General features: G+C 37.4%; 1 protein-coding gene across 2 annotated transcripts in view; it reads left to right on the top strand.

Annotated features, from left to right (window-relative positions):
• SPEF2 (sperm flagellar 2) overlaps nucleotides 1–21,270 on the top strand; it is a gene marked incomplete at both ends in the record, with an annotated part of 153,734 nt that overhangs the window by 39,472 nt on the left and 92,992 nt on the right. For both annotated transcript variants that reach the window (XM_080933724.1, XM_080933725.1), the window contains one exon: nucleotides 572–740. In XM_080933724.1, coding sequence (XP_080789850.1) covers nucleotides 572–740 — 169 coding nt within the window. The remainder of the gene's footprint in view (nucleotides 1–571; nucleotides 741–21,270) is intronic.

The raw sequence follows: 21,270 nt of genomic DNA, 5'->3' as shown, positions 1-21,270 counted from the left end.
TTTCTCCCATTGTACTATTCTCAGCTGCACCTCTCTTCCTGTTAATGTTATTCCTTCAGCCCATAGCTGGCTATCAGAGGTGAGGAACTGCATTCACTCTTGTATCTCCTAAAACATCTGGAATTAAATGTTGCTTAGTATCCCTGACTCTCCAAACCATCTTATTGTCTAAACCATAAGAGAACAGTTTATCTGAAACAATGAACATGATCCAAAAACCGAGCCTAACCCCAGCTTTGGCACCAAATGGTTACAACCTAAAGACTTGGTTTACATGATTGAATATTCTACTCCTGTAAGCACCAACTAGAGTAAGTGGGTACCAAAGCTCCTTTAAGATAACAGCTTACTTATGCACATATTATTGTAACAGAGAAGTTTAAAGTATATTGGTAATTCTGACATTGTACATGTGATGATCCTTAAAATTGCTTGAAATAATCATTTATGTTTAAGTCAAATTAAGTGCAGTCATTTACATAAATATAGCATCAGGCCAATGATCAAGGTAAGGTGTGCCTTTCAATAAACTATTCATTGATCACTTCCTTTATTCTTTTTGTCTCAATAGTCTTATTCCACATAAGATGATGCGTGATTGGAAAGAACTGTTTTTCAGCGGAAATCCCATATATGAGCAGACTTCTCTTACACATGGACAAACAGAATTCACTGAGGATCATCGTGTAGAACTGAAGAAAAGGAACTTACTCGATAGCAAAGATTATGAAGACTATAAGGTACATACTAATATGGAATGATTTGAGTGAAATCATAATAAATTCTTCTTAATGCTAATTTGTAACACTTTATTTAATTCCTATTAATGAAAATAGACATTTTACATTTACATTTTCTCTTGTGTTAATTCATGTATATGACTAAGTTTTACCTGCTTAGAGTACTCACCATTCTAAAAGAACTTAAATGTGCTGCACTGAGCAAGAAAATGCTAGAAGAATGCCTCACTAGAATTTTCCTTTTATGAACTATCTACCTTTATTTGAAAAACAATTGTTAAAAGATTATTTCAAAATAACTTACCTCAATAGTATATTGTTTCATAAGCAAAATTGAAAAGAAATTGGTTATGGTTTAGAGTGGCATAAATTCTTACAGAATTTTATTCAAATAATAAAAGAGGATTGGATGTAAACTGCATATTCTGTATATGTTTTTAGTTCAATGTTATTTTACATTTAAATTAAACATGTTTATGAAATCAGTATGATAATTTGATATAAATATACAATACATATGGATTATAATAATTTGTGATATATTTCATATTAAGAGCTCAGAGGTCCCCAGAACAAAGAAATCATTAATGTTTTAAGGAAATGGAAATGCCACCTGCCTGTTCAAAAACCTTTGGGATTAAACAGTGGGTATTCATTATTCACCACTAACTGACCTCAGGTCTCTAATCCCTGAGTACTGGAGACATTTGGTACCTCAATTTATGAATAATGATGAAGATGATAATGATAACAATGATGATAAACTTAATTTATTTTCTCCTCATTATGCTCACTTAAGATGGTAAATTTTAAATATGCAGTCTGGTGCACTGTGCATTAGATTTAGGTAACACTAATTTTACCCCCCAACTCTCCTGGCCATACTTCATTTCATCCTTAGAAGTGAAGACATAAAAGTGACAGCTCTTACATGCAGATTCTGAGTAAAACAGTCGTGCTGTGAATGATGAGCATTCTATGCTGCCAAGCATTGCTGACATCTAGGTTAGCAAATACAAGATGAAAACAGAAATGAATGAAGGGGGATTAGTGGATCACTTATAGTCACTGAATAGTTGATATACATTGGTTATAAGGATGGCCAATAAAATGAATTTATGACTACGACCAGGGCAGTGGACAAAACAGCACTGATATGTAGATATTATATGAAGTTAAGACTGCTAAAGTAAAAGGTTAAGAAAACAATATACGACTGTGTGGGACTAAATGTATACATTATTCTAATTGAATTCAACGTATTTATGGGATTATTATTTATTTTTAGATTAACTAAAAACTTCAGAACTACATATAGCTTTTATTTACAGTGGCTGTGGAATGCTACATGCACCTCTAATATATATTAATGTGCCATGAGAAAAGATGTTTTTGATAAATATCAAGCTATGTTAAGGTATTTCTTCCGATTATCAATTAAATTATTGCTGTCCAATTAAAGCCGAACCATCTGACAGCATTAGCTGATTCGTAATTCAGTATTTGTTCCTTGGTTGTTCCTTGAAACAGTTCAGTCTATTCTGTTCTTTTTCTCATAAACCAGGATAGGAGGTAAGCCACAGCTGAGCAGAGCTCTGCGTGTCTGTTTTTCTTGTTTGGGAAATGATTACCACAGGAACATGCTTGTCTTAACCACATCCTGAGGGCCAAGGCGTACTTCTTTTGCAGGAAACTGTTGACTTTTGTTAGGAGTTTGTGACTGTCTGACAGCCCAGTGCATTTCTTTTTGTGCAGCTGGTTTTGTTTTGTTGTTTTCTTTGGTTTGGTTGTTGTTGTTTGTTTTTGTTTTTAGAAATAAAAGTTGTTACAATTTCCTCGTGTGTGTGCTTTGTTTTTTTTTTTTTACAATTTATTTAATTTATTAACATTTCAAATGTTGTCCCCACCTTCCCACTCTCCCCTTTGCAAACCCCCACCCCATCCCTCCTCCTCCTTCCCTGTAAGTGGGTGCTCCCCCATCCACCCACCTACTCTGGCCTCAGCCCTTTAGCATCCCCCTTCCTTGGAGCATTAAGGCTCTATAGGATCAAGAGCCTCCCTTCCCACTGATGACAGATAAGGCCATCCTCTGCTACATATGTAACGAGAGCCATGGACCTACCCATGTATACTTTTTGGTTGGTAGTTTAGTCCCTGGGAGCTCTGAGGGGTCTGGTTAGTTGATATTGTTGTTCTTCATATGGGTTGCAACCCTCTTCAGGCCTTCATCTTACCATTCCATTGGGATGCTTGGGTTCAGTTTAATGGTTGTCTGTGAGTATCTGCCTCTGTTGTTGGCAGAGCCTCTCAGAGGACAACTATACCAGGCTCCTGTCTGTAAGCACTTCATGGCATCAGCAGTAGTATTTGGGTTTAGTGTCTGAAGGTGGAATGGATCTCAAGGTGGAGCAGTCTCTTGATGGTCTTTCTTTCAGTCTGTGTTTTCCTTAGTAACAATTCTAGGTTAATTTTTTTGAGATGGGTAGATGGCCCTGTTACTCACCTGGGAGCAATGTCTATCTACTAGAGGTGGTCTCTTCAGGTTCTATCTCCACGCTGTTGTGTATTTCAACTAATGTCCACCCTACTGTGTCCTCAGAGCCTCTCCCATCCCTGGCATCTAAGATTTTCTAGTGGTTTCCCCTCCCCTCAGTACGTATTCCTATTCATTCTCCTGGCCTTCTGGACTTTTCTCCAGTTTTTTTTCCCCATACCTGATACTGCCAACCATTTCCTCCTCCCCTCCTTGAGTCAAATCTCTCCCTTTCTCCCTCTGCCTCCTGTGATTATTTTGTTTCCCCTTCTAAGTGGGATTGAAGCATCCACACTTTGGTCTTCCTTCTTTTTAAGCTTCATATGATTTGAAAGTTGTATAGTGGTTATTCTGAGCTTTGGGGTTAATATCTACATATCAGTGAGTACATACCATATATGTCCTTTTGTGTCTAGGTTACCTCAGTCAGGATGACATTTTTTAGTTCCATCAATTGTTTGCAAAATTCATGAAGTCGTCCTTTTTAAGAGCCGAGTAGTATACTGCTGTACAAATGTACCACATTTTCTGTGTCCATTCTTCCACTGAGGGTCATCTGGGTTGTTTCCAGCTACTGGCTATTATAAAGCTGCTATGTAAGGCTGCTATGAACATAGTAGAGTTCCTATCTTTGATATATATTGGAGCATCTTTTGGGTATAAACCCAGTAGTAGTATAGCTGGGCTTTCTGATAGAACTATTTCCAAATATCTGAGGAACCACCAGATTTACAGAGTGGCTGCACCAGTTTATAATCCTACCAACAGTAGAGAAGTGTTCCTCTTTCTCCACATCCTCACCAGCATCTGCTGTCACTTGGGTTTTTGATCTTAGCCATTCTGACTGGTGTGAGGTGGAATCTCAGGGTTCTTTTGATTTGCATTTCCCCAATGACTAAGGATGTTGAACATTTTTTGAGTGCTTCTCAGCTATTCAAAATTTTTCCATTAAGAATCCTTTGTTTAGCACTGTGCCCCATTTTGTAATTGGGTTATTTGGTTCTCTGGAGTCTAATTTCTTAAGATTTTTTTTTGTATACATTGGATATTAGCATTCTATCAGATGTAGAGTTGGTAAAGATCTTTTTCTAATCTGTTGAATGCCATTTTGTCCTATTGACCGTGTCTTTTTCCTTTCAGAAGCTTTTTAGTTCCATTACATCTCATTTGCTAATTGCTGATCTTAGAACCTGAAACAATAGTGCTCTGTTCAGAAAATTTCCCCCTGTGCCAATGTGTTCAAGGGTCTGTCCCAATTTTCTTCTATAGATTCAGCATATTTTGTTTTATGTGGAGGTCCTTGATCCATTTGGACTTGAGCTTTTTACAAGGAGATAAATAGATCAATTTGCATTCTTTTCACATAATTACCTCTAAATAAAACAGCACTATTTGTTGAAAATGCTTTTTTCCACAACTACATGGATTTGGCTTTTTTGTCAAAGATCAAGTGATCATAGGTGTCTGGGTTCATTTCTGGGTCTTCAAGTTCATTCCACTGATATACTTACCTGTCTGTGTACCAATACCATGTGGTTTTTTATCACTATGGCTCTGTAGTACAGCTTGAGGTTGGGGATGATTTTGCCAACCGAAATATTTCATGCTAGCACACCTGTAAGCTCTAGTACAGAAAAAAGCAAACACATCCAAGAGGAGTAAAAGATAAGTAATAGTCAAACTCAGGGCTCAAATCAACCAATTAAAAACAAAAGGAAAAATACAAAGAATCAACAAAACTAAATGCTGGCTCTTTGAGAAAATCAACAAGATAGATAAACCCTTAGCTGTAATTATTAAAGGACACTGAGACAGTATTCAAATTAATAAAATCAGAAATGAAAACGGAGATATAATACTGGAGAAATTTAAAAATAATCAGATCCTACTTTAAAAGCCTATACTCAACAACATTGGAAAAATCTATATGAAATGGATGACTTTCTAGAGAGATACCACATACCAAAGTTAATTCAGGACAAGATAAACTATCTAAACAGACCCATAACCCCTAAGGAAATAGAAACAGTCATTAAAAGTCTTTCAACCAAAATTCTCGATAATCCTAAAATATCCTTCAAGAAAACCTAATACCAATACTTATTAAACTATTCTGCAATAGGAAAACAGAAGAAACACTACCTAATTCGTTCAAGAAGCCACAGTTATGTTGATACCTAAACCACACAAAAACCCATCAGATCAATTTTCCTTGTAAATATCAATGCTGAAAACACCTGTATTTGTTATTGCTAAATCTGCTCAAGATTTCTATTTTCTACAAGTAAATGCAGATCTTCAAAAGTATTTGCATTCTTGATATACTTGACTGTTTTCTATCCCCCCTTTTCTCTAAAATCCTGACAACATCCACGTCTGAGCTTAGATCTGTTACTGTTACTGTGCTGGGTAACCTCCCAGCTCTCCTGCTCTACTTGTAAATTGGCTACATGTAAAATAGTGCTAGCAATGAATTCTAGAAATTTCCATCTGCTAAGAAATGGACATCATGGACTACTCATCCCCAGTGGGCTCTCAGGAAGTTTCAGTGGGGTGATGATAACGACTTTTTTTTTAATTGAACAACTTGATTTAAAAAAAAAAAACAAAGATAAATGTACAAATTTTAAGCATTTTTGCATAAAAGTATATGAATACATTTTTGCCAGTGCTTGGTTTCTTTAAAGGTTTGATAGTATGCATTAAAATCTTACTACTTACAATGAGCATAAAGTACATGTAAAACAAGATGTAACCTGAAGATAGTCAAAGTTTTCTTGATGTGTAAAGATTAAGCATAATGGTTTTTCATTTCTTTTGCCTTTGTTTTTTCTTGAACTTCATATAGTCTGTGAGTTGTTTCTGGGGTATTCAGAGCTTTCTGGGGTTAGTATCCAATTATCAGTGACTGCATATTATGTCTGTTCTCTTGTGACTGACTGGGTTATCTCAATCAGGATGATATTATCTAGATGCATCCATTTTTTAAAAATTTCATGAATTATTGTTTCTGATAGCTGAGTAAATACTCCATTGTGTAAATATACCACAATTTTTGTATCCATTCATCTACTGAAAAACATCTGGGGTTTTTACAGGAAAAGCAGGTTCTAATACCAGCAAAGGTGTTTCTTTTTTTTTTCTTGAACTTCACACAGTCTGTGAGTTGTTTCTGGGGTGTTCAGACCTTTCTGGGGTAAGTATCCCATTATCAGTGACTGCATATTATGTCTGTTCTTTTGTGACTGGGTTATCTCACTCAGGAAAATATTCTCTAGATGCATCCATTTTCTTAAGAATTTTATTAAGCCATTGTTTTGGATAGCTGAGTAGTACTCCATTGTGTAAATGTACCACAATTTTTATATCCATTTATCTACTGAAGGACATCTGGGTTCTTTCCAGCTTCTGGCTATTATAAATAGAGCTGCAATGAACATTGTGGTGCATGTATCTTTATTGTATGTTCTGGGGTAAATGCCCAGAAGTGGAATAACTGGGTCTCAGGTAGTACTATGTCCATTTTTCTGAGGAACTGCCAGACTGATTTCCAGAGTGGTTGTATCAGTTTACAGTCCCACCAACAGTGAAGAAGTGTTCCTCATTCCCCACATCCTTGCCAGCATCTGTTGTCATTTGAGTTTTGGATCTTGGACAGTCTGACTGGTGTGAGGTGGAATCTCAGGGCTGTGTTGATTTGCATTTCCCTGATGGCTAAGGATGTTGAACACTTTCTTAGATGTTTCTCAGCCATTCAATATTCCTCAATTGAGAACTTTTTGTTTAGCTCTGTACCCCATTTTTTAATAGGGCTGTTTGATTCTCTGGTGTCTAGCTTTTTGAGTTCTTTGTATACCTTGGCTATTAGGCCTCTATCTAATATGGGAATGGTAAAGATTTTTGCCCACTCTGTTCGCTGCCGTTTTGTTTTCTTGACAGTGTCTTTAGTCTTACAGAAACTTTGCGATCTCATTAAGTCCCATTTGTCAATCTTCGACCTTAGAGATTGAGCCATTGGTGTTCTGTTCAGGAAATTTTCTCCTGTGCCTATGAGTTCTAAGGTTTTCCCTACTTTCTCATCTAATAGTTTCAGTGTATCTGGTTTAATGTGAATATCTTTGATCCACTTGCACTTGAGCTTTGTACAAGGAGGTAAGAAAGGTTCTATTTCCATTCTTCTGCATGCTGAGTGCCAGTTGGACCAACACCATTTGTTGAATAGGCTGTCCTTTTTCCATTGAATGTTTACAGTTCCTTTGTCAAAAATCAGGTGACCATATACATGAGGGCTCATTTCTGGATCTTCTATTCCATTGATCCACGTGGCTATTTCTGTACCAGGACCATGCAGTTTTCAGCACAATTGCCTTGTAATAAAGCTTGAGGTCAGGGATAGTGATTCCCACAGATGTTTTCTTGTTGTTGAAGATGAATTTCGCTATTCTAGGTCTTTTGTTATTCCAGATGAAATTGCACATTGCTCTTTCCAACTCAATGAAGAACTGGGTTGGAATTTTGATGGGGATTGTATTGAATCTGTAGATTGCTTTTGGCAAGATGGCCATTTTTAAAATGTTGATCCTTCCAATTCATGAGCATGGGAGATCTTTCCATTGTCTGAGATCTTCCTCGATTTCCTTCTTTAGAGGTTTGAAGTTCCTGTCATATAGGTCCTTCGTTTGCTCATTTAGAGTCACACCATGGTATTTCATAGTTCTTCTGACTATTGTGAAGGGTATTTTTTCCTAATTTCTTTCTCCACATGTTTGTCCTTTGAATATAGGAAGGCTACTGATTTGTTTGAGTTAATTTTATATCCAGCCACTTTGCTGAACTTGTCAGCTGTAGGAGTTCTCTGGTGGAGTTTGTGGGGTTGCTTAAGTACACTATCATGTCATCTGTAAATAGTGATGTTTTTACTTTTTCCTTTCCAATTTGTATCCCTTTGATTTTCTTTTGCTGTCTAATTGGTCCAACCAGGACTTCCAGTACTATGTTGAATAGGTAGGGGGAGAGTGGGCAGCCTTGTCAAGTCCCCGATTTTAGTGGGATTGCTTCAAGTTTCCCACTGTCAAGTTTGATGTTGGCTGTTGGTTTGCTGTTTATTGCTTTTATCATGTTTAGGTATGGGCCTTGGATTTCTGTTCTTTCCAAGACTTTTAACATGAAGGGGTGTTGAATTTTGTCAAATGCTTTCTCAGCATCTAGTTAGATGACCATGTGGTTTTTTTCTTTGAGTTTGTTTATATGGTGGATTACATTTATGGATTTGTGTATGTTAAACCACCCCTGCATGCTAGGGATGAAGCCTACTTGATCATGGTGAGTGACTGTTTGATGTGTTCTTGGATTCGGTTTGCAAGGATTTTGTTGAGTATTTTTGAATCAATGTTCATAAGTGAGATTGGTCTGAGGTTCTCTTTTTTTGTAGGGTTATTGTAGCCTCAAAAATGAGTTAGGTAGATAACAACTTTTTAAACAAAGTATGGAAGTGATACTTAATAGATACTAATAGACATGAATAGATGCTCAACCAGGTATTCTCCCAACCTTTCCAGCATAGGCATCAGTACAGGCACAGATAGCAGGCCTGTGATTTTTCTTGGTGAGTTTGTGATCTTCCCAAACCCCAAATGATGCCCAGACTGTGGTTCTTACTGGAAAGTCCTCCTCTTCTTCTTCTTCCCCAGCTGTCCATTTTGACATATATACATCTTAGTAATAGTTGCTTACTGAGTGAGTTTACTAGAGTTTCGACCTCCGTGGATTCTGCATCCACTGAGCTAGCCAGTCAATTTATGTGAACCAACAAATAATGGTTCACATAAAAACTATTTTGTCCTGTTGTTATTCCGTAAACAATTCACTTTACTAATGCATTTCAATAGGATTTACATAAGAGATATTTTTAAAATTATACAGTGATGATGGAAAGGATATGTGGTGATGTTCATGAATGATAGGCAAAGGTTAACAATATTTTCTATAAGGAACTTCAGCTTTCCTCTGTATGATTTATATTCAGTCCCAAAACCAATCCTCCCATTATACAAAGGGGTGACTATGCTAATATTTGGTGTTTGTGTTAATTCAGTGAGCTACTAGCTGTGGTTTTCGAAAGATTCACAGGTTTCTAAGCCTCTGTATAGCTAGCTCCCTTCTGTACACCCACTATAAGTAACTGGATTTTTTATCACTTGAAAAAAAGCTATTTTCTCTTTATCACATCATCTTACTTCAACTTCCTAGTAATGATTTTTCAATCACAGTTATTTTTACTTTTAATGACAAAATGTTTTGATTTATGATCATTTGTCTTTGTGGTAGTTGGTTAAGACTACCCATGGATTAGGCTTTGTGATGCGTTTTAATCTTCAGATATGTTTATATAGTACTAGTGCTTTTCACCAGTTGTTTCTCACAGATAATCGGATTGAGGAACTAAGTAAGAAACAGAGTTATTGTCCTAAACTGCTTGAGTGTGTTCACTTGGATATTTCAGGCATCATTCTGTTTCTCCTCCACATCCCATTGAGTGTGACCCAATAGACTGAATTGCTTATAGTCAATGACCACTTCCAGAGTGGAATTTTACCTTCCTCCCTGACTTCTCAGCCCATCTGAGCCCACTTTCATAAGTTGTTCAATCCCTTTCTTTTTAGGCAAAATATCACTTGAGCCTACACCACTCATGTGGTGTCATTCACAGGGTACCAAGCACAGGGAGTTTAGTCAGTGGATGCTAGGGTCATGTAAATCCATCATTTCATTTATTCAATACAGATTTTATAGTGGAAGTCCATACATTAGGTGGATTAAATGACAAATATTTGTGTTTCAAAGTTCCAGAGCCCTGAAGTCTAAGTTAAAGATACTGAGCAATTTAGGTCTGTAGTGAAATCTCCATTTCTGGACTTCAAATGATCACCTTTGTTTAATGCATTTTAAGTTAGAAAGCAAAAGAAATCTGCTCTCATTCTTCTCATATAGGTAGGGGCCTCTCTGATGACTATTCTACATAGTTATATAGAATATATATATACCTAATATTCCTTGTATTATATGATTTTAGGGGCAACCACTTAGTATTTGATAGTCAACTGGGGAATTCGGCTCTTGGGAAGACTATTTCTCCTGCTCTCAGTATTTTTTATGGCCAATTTATTTCAAAAGAAAGAAGTCCCTGTGGGCTTACAGATGATGGAGGTGGCTTTAATTAATATTAAATATGAATAAAGAGAATTTTTATGTATAATTCTAGAAAACTCTGAAAATATGTTTCCATTCCACATATGAGATGATAAAGGTTGCTTTAGACTAGACAGAGTAAGTAGTTGCTAACACACACACACACACACACACACACACAAGAGTTCAGAAATTACCTAAGGACACTCTTCTGTAAATATTCTGCCTGTCCCATATCATTATAGTCTTGAATAAAGACATCAGCAACTGATAAAATTAAATGCTTTCTTAGATTCTCAACAAGAGTCACAATCAACTCCCAGAATACTAAATGTTAGGAAAAGTTTGGTGTTAAAAGAAATATGCCTGCTCTCCAGGGCTTTTCTTTTTATTGTGTTTATGGACAATTTCACACATGTTTATAGTGCATTCCAACTATTGTGTCTCATAAATCCTTTCCGTGCCTCTCAAGCTTCATATATTTTCTACAAGTGCCTTTCTTATATACATGTCATTTGCTTTGCTTTGCTTTTGTGACCCATCAAGTTTCTCAAGGCCTCTCTTTGTGATGATGAGCTTGGAGGCGTCCCTCAGAGCCTGGTGATCTGACCAGCAGGTACACACGAAGACAGTGACTGCTGTCCACCAGGGTCTGTCTGTCAGTCAGTACCGTTTGTCTGCGATAGATTGCCGACTATATAGAATGCAGCTCAATTTGGACAGTTGTTTCTTGGGGTTTGGCTGCTCTTTTGTTGTTTTAAATCGGGGTGGTCATAACCACTACAATTGTTTTGGGTCCTCAGCATTGGGCGAGATGATATGAAGTCCAACATGATCCTCTTCCAAGGTCACATGGTATCAGGAGAAATTCAGGAACATAAAAGTCATTTATAATTTTTTTTTTAGGATGTTGTGCTTCTGAAAGCATTGGGATGCTATAATTCTCAGTGTTCCAAATTAAGGTCTCAGAAGGGGCAGTGTTTCTTGCAGAGCAGAAGAAAAAAACACAATAGGGACCTTTGTTTTGTGGTGATGAGGCTACTCCTTCAGTGACCTCTCAATTGAGTCACTGTGAGGCCATGTAGAATCTGAGAGTAGGCCAAGCCCTAACCCACAGTCTGCACTGTGTTTTTACTGAATTTCACTCAGCAGTACTGAATGCTCAAGAGGAAGCATCTCTTCTAGACTGTTTTAGCTACCCCTTGTAATCAGACCTGTAGCCCGCTGATGGTGGATATATAAAGTTTTCTGTCTTAGATTTCAGAAGTGGAAATCTCTGAAAAAAACTGCCTACAACTGTTGTCCTCTTTTAGCTTCTGGTGTTGTAAGATAAAGTGACTAGATTGCACAGTGAGTTTCCATGCTCCCTCAAGGGTGGACTTGCAATCTTCACAGTGGTCTGTGTTAAATAATGAAAAATTGGCCATGCTAAGCTAAGATTCCTTAAAGAGATAAGTACATCATAGATAGAACTGGGTTTTCCTATGTGTAGGCTACTGTCAAACATGACTGTTTCAATAACATTAGGCCATGAAATATTGACAGAAGCTACTGTTAGGACACAAATTGTTGTATAACTGAGAAATACTCTTCTATCAGAACCTCATTGCATTTTCTGATCATTCAGAATAATGGAATACATTAAAGAGCATGGTGCTAGCTACATATATAGTCCTGCTTCTAACCAAAACACTGTTCAACTCACCCTGAGATTGCATATATCAAGTGAAATGGAGTCAACCTCTGCTTTTCCATCATGACTATTGGACTCAGACAGTGTTTGCTGGCAGCAGATGCCAGCTTCCCTCTGGAGGTACACCCATCCTGCCAAAGTCAGTAAGATGTAGATACTCTCATCCCATGGCTTCTCTGAAATCTGACGGCTAGACTCCTTGGGAGACACCTAAACCACATCCAGACCTGACTGGAAGTCTAATAACTTAGCAAAGCTGCCAGACTCCTTTCCCTGAGTAAATATACCATTTAAACTGTTCTGAAACCTCCAATCCAGAGCTCATCCCATCAGAGTTCTTTGATGAAATTTCAGAACATGCTAGCAGCCATGCAAATCACCCTTTCCTTTCTGCTACTTCTCAAATGCAGGATCTACATCTCTAGTCTTTTGTATTGAAAGCTAGCTGTCAAACCATCCCATTATCAAACAGTTCCAGGAGCCCTGGGGAGATATCAGCTCACTTGAGCTGAATAAGCAGTTAGACAAGACACATAACCACCTTTTTTTTCTTTTCCTAAGGATCCTGTGGCATTAGCACGAATTTGAGTTATGAAACACAAATCAAGACGGCACCCTTCAGAACTCTGGAAAAGTTGGAGTAGAGGAAGTATGGAGAGAGATTATAAAAACAAAGAGGGACTAAAGGCTGAATTCCTGCCTGACTTTTCCTGGGCAAAATGGCATTTCTCCCCGAAAGTCAAATTTCCCACATATAATAGCTAGAATACTGGCTAAAATAGTCTAGTCATTCTAGAATAACCATAATAATAACTATTTTAGAGTAACTGTAATAATAACTATTTTAAAATAACTGCTGTAACTAGAACATCCAAGTCACAGCAGTAAGAAACAAGAGATGTGGTTCCATCTTATTTAATGTCTTAGAAAACCCAGGACAGGCCTGGCCAGAGGGTCAGCCAGGAGATCTTGGGCCAGGATTAGTTGTGTATTTAGATCAGATGTGCATTCACGATGACCAAAGAGACCAGAAACAGGAAGAAGAGACGGGGGATGGAGACGGGGCCTTTGCAGTATGCCAGTGGTCAAAGCAAGCAAGGTAAAACTAGATTAGAGTGTTAAAATGGCGGCCTGCATGTCTCGCCATCATCTGGCACACTCTTTAAACCAGTTCCGGAGGCCTAAGAGAACTTCCAGGGTAGAAGTACACAATTAACCTGGTCACATAGAAATTTTTCCATTTATAAATTATTTCTCACTTGTTTCATTTTAAAATAAATGTGTTTGTTTGCTTGCTGAGATTGCAATCCAGTGCTTTAGATTAATAGAGATGTTTTCTTAAAACCTAGTTCTGTATCTTTTTCTTTCAATTTACAAAAAGTGAAGCTTTATTGTAGTTGAGGAAGTGAGAAATTCCAAGATCCAGGCCCTCTCCCTTGGCATCACATGGCAGAATCTTCGGCACTTTAATGAAGCTCTAAACTTGGGCCATATGAGTGTGAACAAGCTTGTTTACCTCCTAGAACATCCCACCTTGGTAATTGCACTGGAAATTAAATTCCAACCTGGACCTTACAAACATTCAACTTAATTATGTCAGGCAATTTTCTGTGAAAGTTTTGCAACATTCATTTGCAGTCGTCTAGTGCTACTATACAACCAGCAATGCAAACAATGCCCACACTTTCCTGAGATGCCTTTTCCATATCTGGAGCTATCATTGGCACTCTGTGATAACAGCTTTGAACTGCTTTTAGAGCACCGAGTGCCTCCTTTTACTTAGTATGTCTGTTTACTTAGTACTTCCTTTTGTTTGGCTCCTTTTGTAACATTGTAACATTCACTTCTTTAGGGTGTATTAATGCACTTAAGGTGAAACTTTTTAATTACATTCAATAACAACTTTCCCCACTCTTCAAATCTCTCCTCTCTCTCTCTCTCTCTCTCTCTCTCTCTCTCTCTCTCTCTCTCTCTCTCTCTCTCTCTCTCTCTCTCTCTTTCATTTATAAATGTGTATATGATTACATATTGATGAATATAAATTTTACAGTCCATAAAATGAATGCTCCCTGTGTGTTTCCTAAGCTGACCATTTGGAACTCAACAACCAGTTGATGTGCTCTTCCCTGGGAAAAGCCACCTTTCCCAGTCTCAGACTTCAACTTGGTTGCCTACAGTTCTTAGTATAGAGTTGTGGCCTCACTGGATTTTGTTCTCTAAGTTTGGCATGTTCAATGGTGTCTTCCTTGTTGGGGCACATTTGGGCAGTCAGGTGAGAGATAATCTATGGGTGTCATTTCTGACATTCCTAGGAGTCACAGTTTCAGAGCAAACTCTGTGATCCTCTGGCTCTTACAATCCTTCAGTCCTCTCTTGTGTAGTGTTTTCTGAGCCTTATGTGTGGAAGTCTTTTGTGGATGAATCCATTTAGAACGGGCTCCCCAGCTGCTTTTTGATTGGTTGTAGTTTTCTGTCATGGTCCCCATCTAATACAAAGAGAAGTTTCCTTCATGAGACATGAAGGCTACACTTGTCTGTGAGTATAAGGATAAGTATTTTCGGTTGTTGTTAGGTATTGTACTAGTTCGGTAAATTAGTGGTTGTATGTTCTCCTCCAATAACCACTTGTTACTAACACTGAGTAATTAGCTAGGTTTCTAGTACCAGACTAGATGGTCTCCCTCCTGTTGAGTAGGTTGTAAGTTCAATTAGAGAGCTACTAGTTATCACCAAGGTATGTGTACCATGACTGTACCCTTAGGGTTATACTAACATGGTGGTCATTGGCGTTGCTCATACGTGTCATAATTGGGAAAACATTTGATAGTTTTGGAAGCTTGCACGACACCTTCTGGTACCATGAAAACTAGTCTCCAGGGAGGGGGATATTGAATGAGTTCTAGTTCAGGGGTCTCTGGGCCCCGTTTATGAATTATGTGGTGCCTTTGGCACCTAAGGCCTGTGCAACTGGATTAGGATGTCTTTTCCTACACCCAAATCACGCTTGGCACTCTGTTTGAGTGGTTTTGGTGTTTCAGGTTGAGGTCTTTGATCCATCTGGAGTTAGTTTTTGTGCAAGGCAATAGATATGAGTCAAATTTCATTTTTCCCCTTGTGGAAATTCAATTTTCCCAATAGTATTTGTTAAATTTGCTTTCTGTTTTCCATCAGACATTTTGAGACCTTTGTCAAATATTGAATGCCCTAAGCCACATATGTTCATGTATGAGTCTTTTTTATCCCATTGTTCTACATGTGTAGCTTTGTGTGCATGCCACATTGTCTTTATTGCTATGACTCATAATCCCTCCAGCATTGTACTTTCTTCGCAGGATTGATTTTGGTATCTAGACTCCTTTGTATTTCTATAATAATTTTAGGATAAATGTTTGGTTTTCTATGAATTAGATGAGTATTTTGATTGGGATTGGAGAAGGATATCTTGCTTTTGGTAGGACATTTCCATAGTGTTAATCCTACCTACCCATGGTTATGATATATCTTTCTATTTTCTAGTGTCTTTATTTTTTCTTCAGAGGTTTAAATGATTATTGTAGATGTCCTTCATTAGCTTGGCTAGATTTATGTCTAAATATTTTATTCTCTTTTAGGCTATTGTGAATGAATTTATGTCAATGATTCCCTTTCTCTCTATATTTGTTGGTGTTATATAAAAGGCTATTGATTTGTTCGATTGATTTTTTTACCTGGCAAATTGCTGAATTTGTTTATCAATTCTAGAAGTTTTCTGGTAGTCTGCTTCTTTAAGAGGTTCTTATTACATCAACTAATTTTATTAATATCATTGAGATCCTTGCTAGCTTCTGCTTATAAAATAATGATACTTTCTGAGCTTGCTCACAGATTGGGTGTTCTATTATATATGTTTATCTTTTTTGAAGATTTAAACCATCTTTGCACATCATCAAATTACCAAAATTTAATGTCTATGCAGTAACTCATTTAACTCAGGTCACATATAAGCTACATTATTAAGTAGTTAATTCTCAGTATCTGGAGTGTATGCTACATTTTCTATTTCCCATTATTTATTGTACAAATATGTAGAAATATGACACAATTAGATAAATATAAAGAATCAAGACAATACTGTTAGAAATAATGCATATAACACATAGTACATATGAGCATCTCATTAACTAGGGTTTTGTTTCTCTGCCTTATTTATACCAAACATATACTGAGTCACACCCAGTCACAAAAGAACAGACATAATATACAGTCACTGATAATTGCATACTAGCCCCAGAAAGCTCTAAATACCCAAGAAACAACTTGCAGACCATATAAAGCTCAAAAGAAAGAAAGAAAGAAAAAAAGAAAGAAAGAAAGAAAGAAAGAAAGAAAGGCCAAAAAGTGGAAGCCTCAGTCTTTCTTAGAAAAAAAAAAAACAATAAGTGTATAGCACCCTCTCAGAGTGGGGTATACCTAGACCTTAAATCATTTATAATTCAAGAGCTAAGAAGATAACCTTGTGAAAATTTTTGGTATTTAAAAATCATTATGTTTAATCTTTGCACACCAAGAAAACTTTGACTATTTCCATGTTACATTTTGTTTTACATGTACTTTCTCCCTTCCTTTATATTAGCTTGTTAAGAAGTAATCTAGTATAATTGCCACACAGTGGCTATGCTCTGAATGGAACATAATACTGATGTTTTACAACATTAATATTTATGAGGCTTCTCTAATTATGTTTATTGAAAGATTCTGTCCCATGTCTTTGGTCACTATAGAAAGATAATATAAATGTTATTAAATAATTTTAAAACATGACTTCCAATATCTAAGGAAACTGACTGACATATGTAGAAAACAGGACATTTGTTGCATCCACCAGAAAAAGCTTATTCTTCTTTTTTTTGAAGGAAGAGATTTTTTCCATGTCTTTCATCTTTTCATCTGTAACTGAATTCTAAATTGCCAAGAGCATTCTAGACTGGCTTTAACCTGAGCCACCTCAGGCCATGTAGGTTGTAAGTCTTAGTTATCTGTGAAGACAAAAACTGGATCCTGTGGAACTTTAGACTATTATGAAATGGTACACTACAATCAACTCAAGATTTTAGGGACTCGTAAATAACATCTCCTAAGGCCTAGATTCTGTTTATCCAATGATATATAAACCATGTCTCCGTAAAAAGGTGATAATAGTGAAGGAACATCTCAGTTTTAATTTTAAGGAGTTTCAAGAAATAAAAATAATAAATTCAAGAATAATTTCTTCATTTTATTGGTCACAATTATTATGAAAGAAGATAAATAATCTGTTAAGAAAGCATTCTACCTGAACAGAAGAAATATCCAGTAACCAGGCAAAAAGGAAATCTACAGGAAATAGAAGATCAATTTTTTGCTCTTGAAGTATGAGCCTCAACCCATGAAATAGATGCTATTTGCTCACAATGACACATAAAAGTCCAAGAATTTAAAAACAACCAACAAGAAGTCTAAAGGTTCTGGCTGACTGAAAAATGGCTAGAAAGGAAAGTCTAGGTAAATCATTTTAAATTCTACAGTAAAATGCAAGGAGGCTCATGGGCACTTTTAATCCAACTTGGGTAGCTAAGTGATAGATCTACATAATCAGAATAATATATGCCCAGTCTGGGCCCAGATATTCAGGTCCTAGAAGGTATTGACCTATTTTATTGATTGACCTATAATCAATCAATAAATCTATAGTAGTGAACTGGTTACTTTATTTGCACCAAGAGAATCCATCATTTACATTGTTACAGTTTTATGACCTCTGTCTTTAAATAGACATGAACTCACAGGATGGTTGATTTCTGCACATACAACTCAAAAATACTTATTCCATTTACATAGACACTACAAAAATTCTGACTATTAAGTAAGGATATCTTAAACAATCACCATACCTATTTGATAGCTTACATAATTCAAATGTAATAATGTAAACACAGCCTGTTCAAACAATAGTTTGTAGTAAACAATACTTACCTAGTCTGCCCACTACAAGCATTAGCATCCTGAGACCTATAGCCCAATGTGTACATTGATAGTGATGTCTGAAAGTGTGAATTATATATCTATTGACATAATTATTTCAATCACTTACATAAGCAACAAACATGTAAAAATCTGCCAAAATATTTTGGTTACTCCTTAGCTCTTAAGGTCACTTGCAGCTAAAGTTTTTGGCTTTAGTCACAATTTTCTCCTTTCAGTTTTTCTGATCTCCTTTTCACTGGTGTCCTTGTTGCTCTTTCCTTGGTCTTTGTATTAAGCTGCCCCTTTCCTGCAGTCCTGTTCAGGGTGCTCCTCCCAGTCGCTGCCTGCTCATCTCCGTAGGCCAGAGTTCAGTTCTTTTCCCAGCCAGAACATTCTGTTCTCTTTACAGCAATGTTCTGTTCCATTGTGTTTGGCCGTAATCTGTAACTAACTCTATGATGTAGAAGGGCTTTGTCCTGACCCCAGTGTGAAGAAGCATACTTTTCTACTGAGGCAAAGCTAATGGTCGTTTGTCTTTATAGATGTGTGGTGCTGTTAAATGCCCAAAGCAATACCTGTCAGCTCCCTAAATGTTTGCTCTTAGTACTCACATAGTCTTGTACACAGTGTTACTTTACTTGAACTTTACAATTTTTGTAGGCAACTGATAGTAATTTTTTTTACTATTTTTACTAATTAATTATTTTATTGATTTATATCCCAAATGTTAACCCCTTCCCAGTCACCTTTCACAGAGTTCTTACCCCGTCCCACTTTCCTTTCAGCCCTAAGAGGGTCCCCCCACTAGGTATCCCCCTCCTCAGGGGCATCAAATTCTCCTCAGAATTAGGTGCATCCTCTCCCACCGAGGCCAGACAAGGCGGTCCTCTGCTACATCTGTCACAACAATTTTATACAGATTGAATTGTGCTACCAGGTAGCGGGTTTACAAAGATACAGGACAAGCAAAAGCCGAATCATATGGGAACCCGAGATATCAAATTTCCATGTGATACTGTTCCCTTTAGTGAAGACTGGAAAACTGAAGAGCTCAACAACGAGCAGAACCTTGGCACATATCACATCAATGTGGAATTCAAGGATTTGTTCTTGGGTTGTTTTTTTTTTTTTTAATTTGGGTACTTGCTAATTGGCTGCTTTATCCAAAATCATTCTCACTTCTCTTCTTATAAGAATAAGCAAGTCCAGTGCCTGGAGGCGGAAGCAAGTCATCATTCAGGCTCCAGAATCAGCAGTGCAGACAATTCAGCACTGGACTGGCAAAACCAAAGCTATTAAATTAAGCCAAAATTATCCTTTGTACTTCTTTGTGTGTGCTGCTTGGAATTGAACTTAGAACCTCATACATGCCAGGCAAATGCTCTATTTTTGAGCTATATCCCCAGTCCAAAAAGAAAATACTTTAAAAAGTAAAATGTTCTATAGGAATAAAAAAGAGAAAAACATTCATTTTAATTACAGACTTATTTCTTTAAATTTTTAAAGAAAATCCTCAGAATGCTTTGCTTCAAAAATAGATTTTGCTCATTTCAAGATTTCATTATCTCCAATATTGTCATGTGAGGAATTCTGGCACCAGACTAAGAACCTGACCTACAGCACTTATCAAACATGACAACTTGTTTTCTTGCCAGACATGCTCTACTAAAAGTACTGTTAAAAGGAGAGTCAAAAACATAGGAAATGTTTGATTATTCATGACATAAAGTTTTAGAAATATTGCCAAATGGGGTAAATAGAATGAAACAATAAATGGTCAATACCATTTTCTTATTTTAAAATGCTAAGAAAGGGTTTACAGGGATGGTTGAAATTGGAAAGAGTCCTACATGCTATACCACCTTTAGGTTTATACCCCAAAGATGTCCACCATACCATAGGACATGTGATCCACTATGTTCATTATTTGTAATAGCCATAAGTTTGAAACAACTACAGTGTCCCTAAGCTGAACAGATACAGAAATACTATTCAGAATACTGTCAGATATTAAAAAAAGAAGACATCATGAATTTTGCAGGCAAATGGATGGAATTAAAAAATAAATATTATCCTGGGTGAGATAACCCAGACTCGGAAGAACATGTCTGGTATGTACTCACTGATAAGTGGATATTAGCCAAAAAATGCAGAACACCCATGCTATAACTCACAGACTATGAACCTTAAGAGAAAGGAAAGCCCAAGTGTGGGAAAGAAAATCATAATGGGAGGCAGAGGGAGGGAGAAACCAGAATGAGAGATGGGATAAGTGTAGGGAATGGAGGCAAAATCAGGTATGGGGGAAGACAGGAGAGAGGCCCAGAGGGCCGAGAAAATTCGTGGAACTATGTAGCACTGGGCTAAATTTTAGAAAGTCCCAGAGACCTGGAATGTGAGAAGCTCCAGGACTCAATGGGGATGACCTTTGCCAAAAGGCCTAACTGTGTGGAGATGGAGCCTGAAGAAACCACCTCTAGTAGATAGACATGGATCCTAGTTGAGGTATGGGGCCACCCCCCCCATCTTCAAAATGCTTGACTCAGAATTGCTTCTGTCTAAAGGAAATGCAAGGACAAAATGAAGCAGAGACTGAAGGAAAGGCCATCCAGTGACCAGCTCAACCTAAGGTCCATCTCAGGCATAGGCATAAAACCCTGACACTGTCACTGATGCCATATTGTGCTTGCAGATAGGAGCCTAGCATGGCTGTCTTCTGAGAGGGTCTACCAGCAACTGACTGGGACAGATGCAGATACCTACAGCCAACCTTTGGACTGAGGTCAGGGACTCCTAAGAAAGAGTTAGTGGAAAGGACTGAAGGAGCTGAAGGGGATGGCAACCCCATTGGAAGAACAACAGTATGAGCTCACGTAGACCTCAGAGCTCCCAGAGACTAAGCCACCAACCAAAAAGCAAGCATGGACTGGTCCACAGTCCCTGGCACATAAGTAGCAGAGAACTGCCTTGTCTGGTCTCAGTTGGAGAGGATGTGCCTAATCCTGTAGAAACTTGATTCCTCGGGGGTGATGCTGGGAGGCAGGTAAGGAGTGAGTGAGTGGGAGAGTAAGGGAGCACATTCTCAAAAGCAAAGAGGATGGGGAAGGAGGTGAAGAACTTGGGGCAGGGAGGAC

The sequence above is a fragment of the Micromys minutus genome, assembly GCF_963924665.1.
Source record: "Micromys minutus genome assembly, chromosome: 20".
In the NCBI taxonomy this organism is placed as follows: domain Eukaryota; kingdom Metazoa; phylum Chordata; class Mammalia; order Rodentia; family Muridae; genus Micromys; species Micromys minutus.
This window is presented reverse-complemented; position numbering and strand designations above follow the sequence as displayed.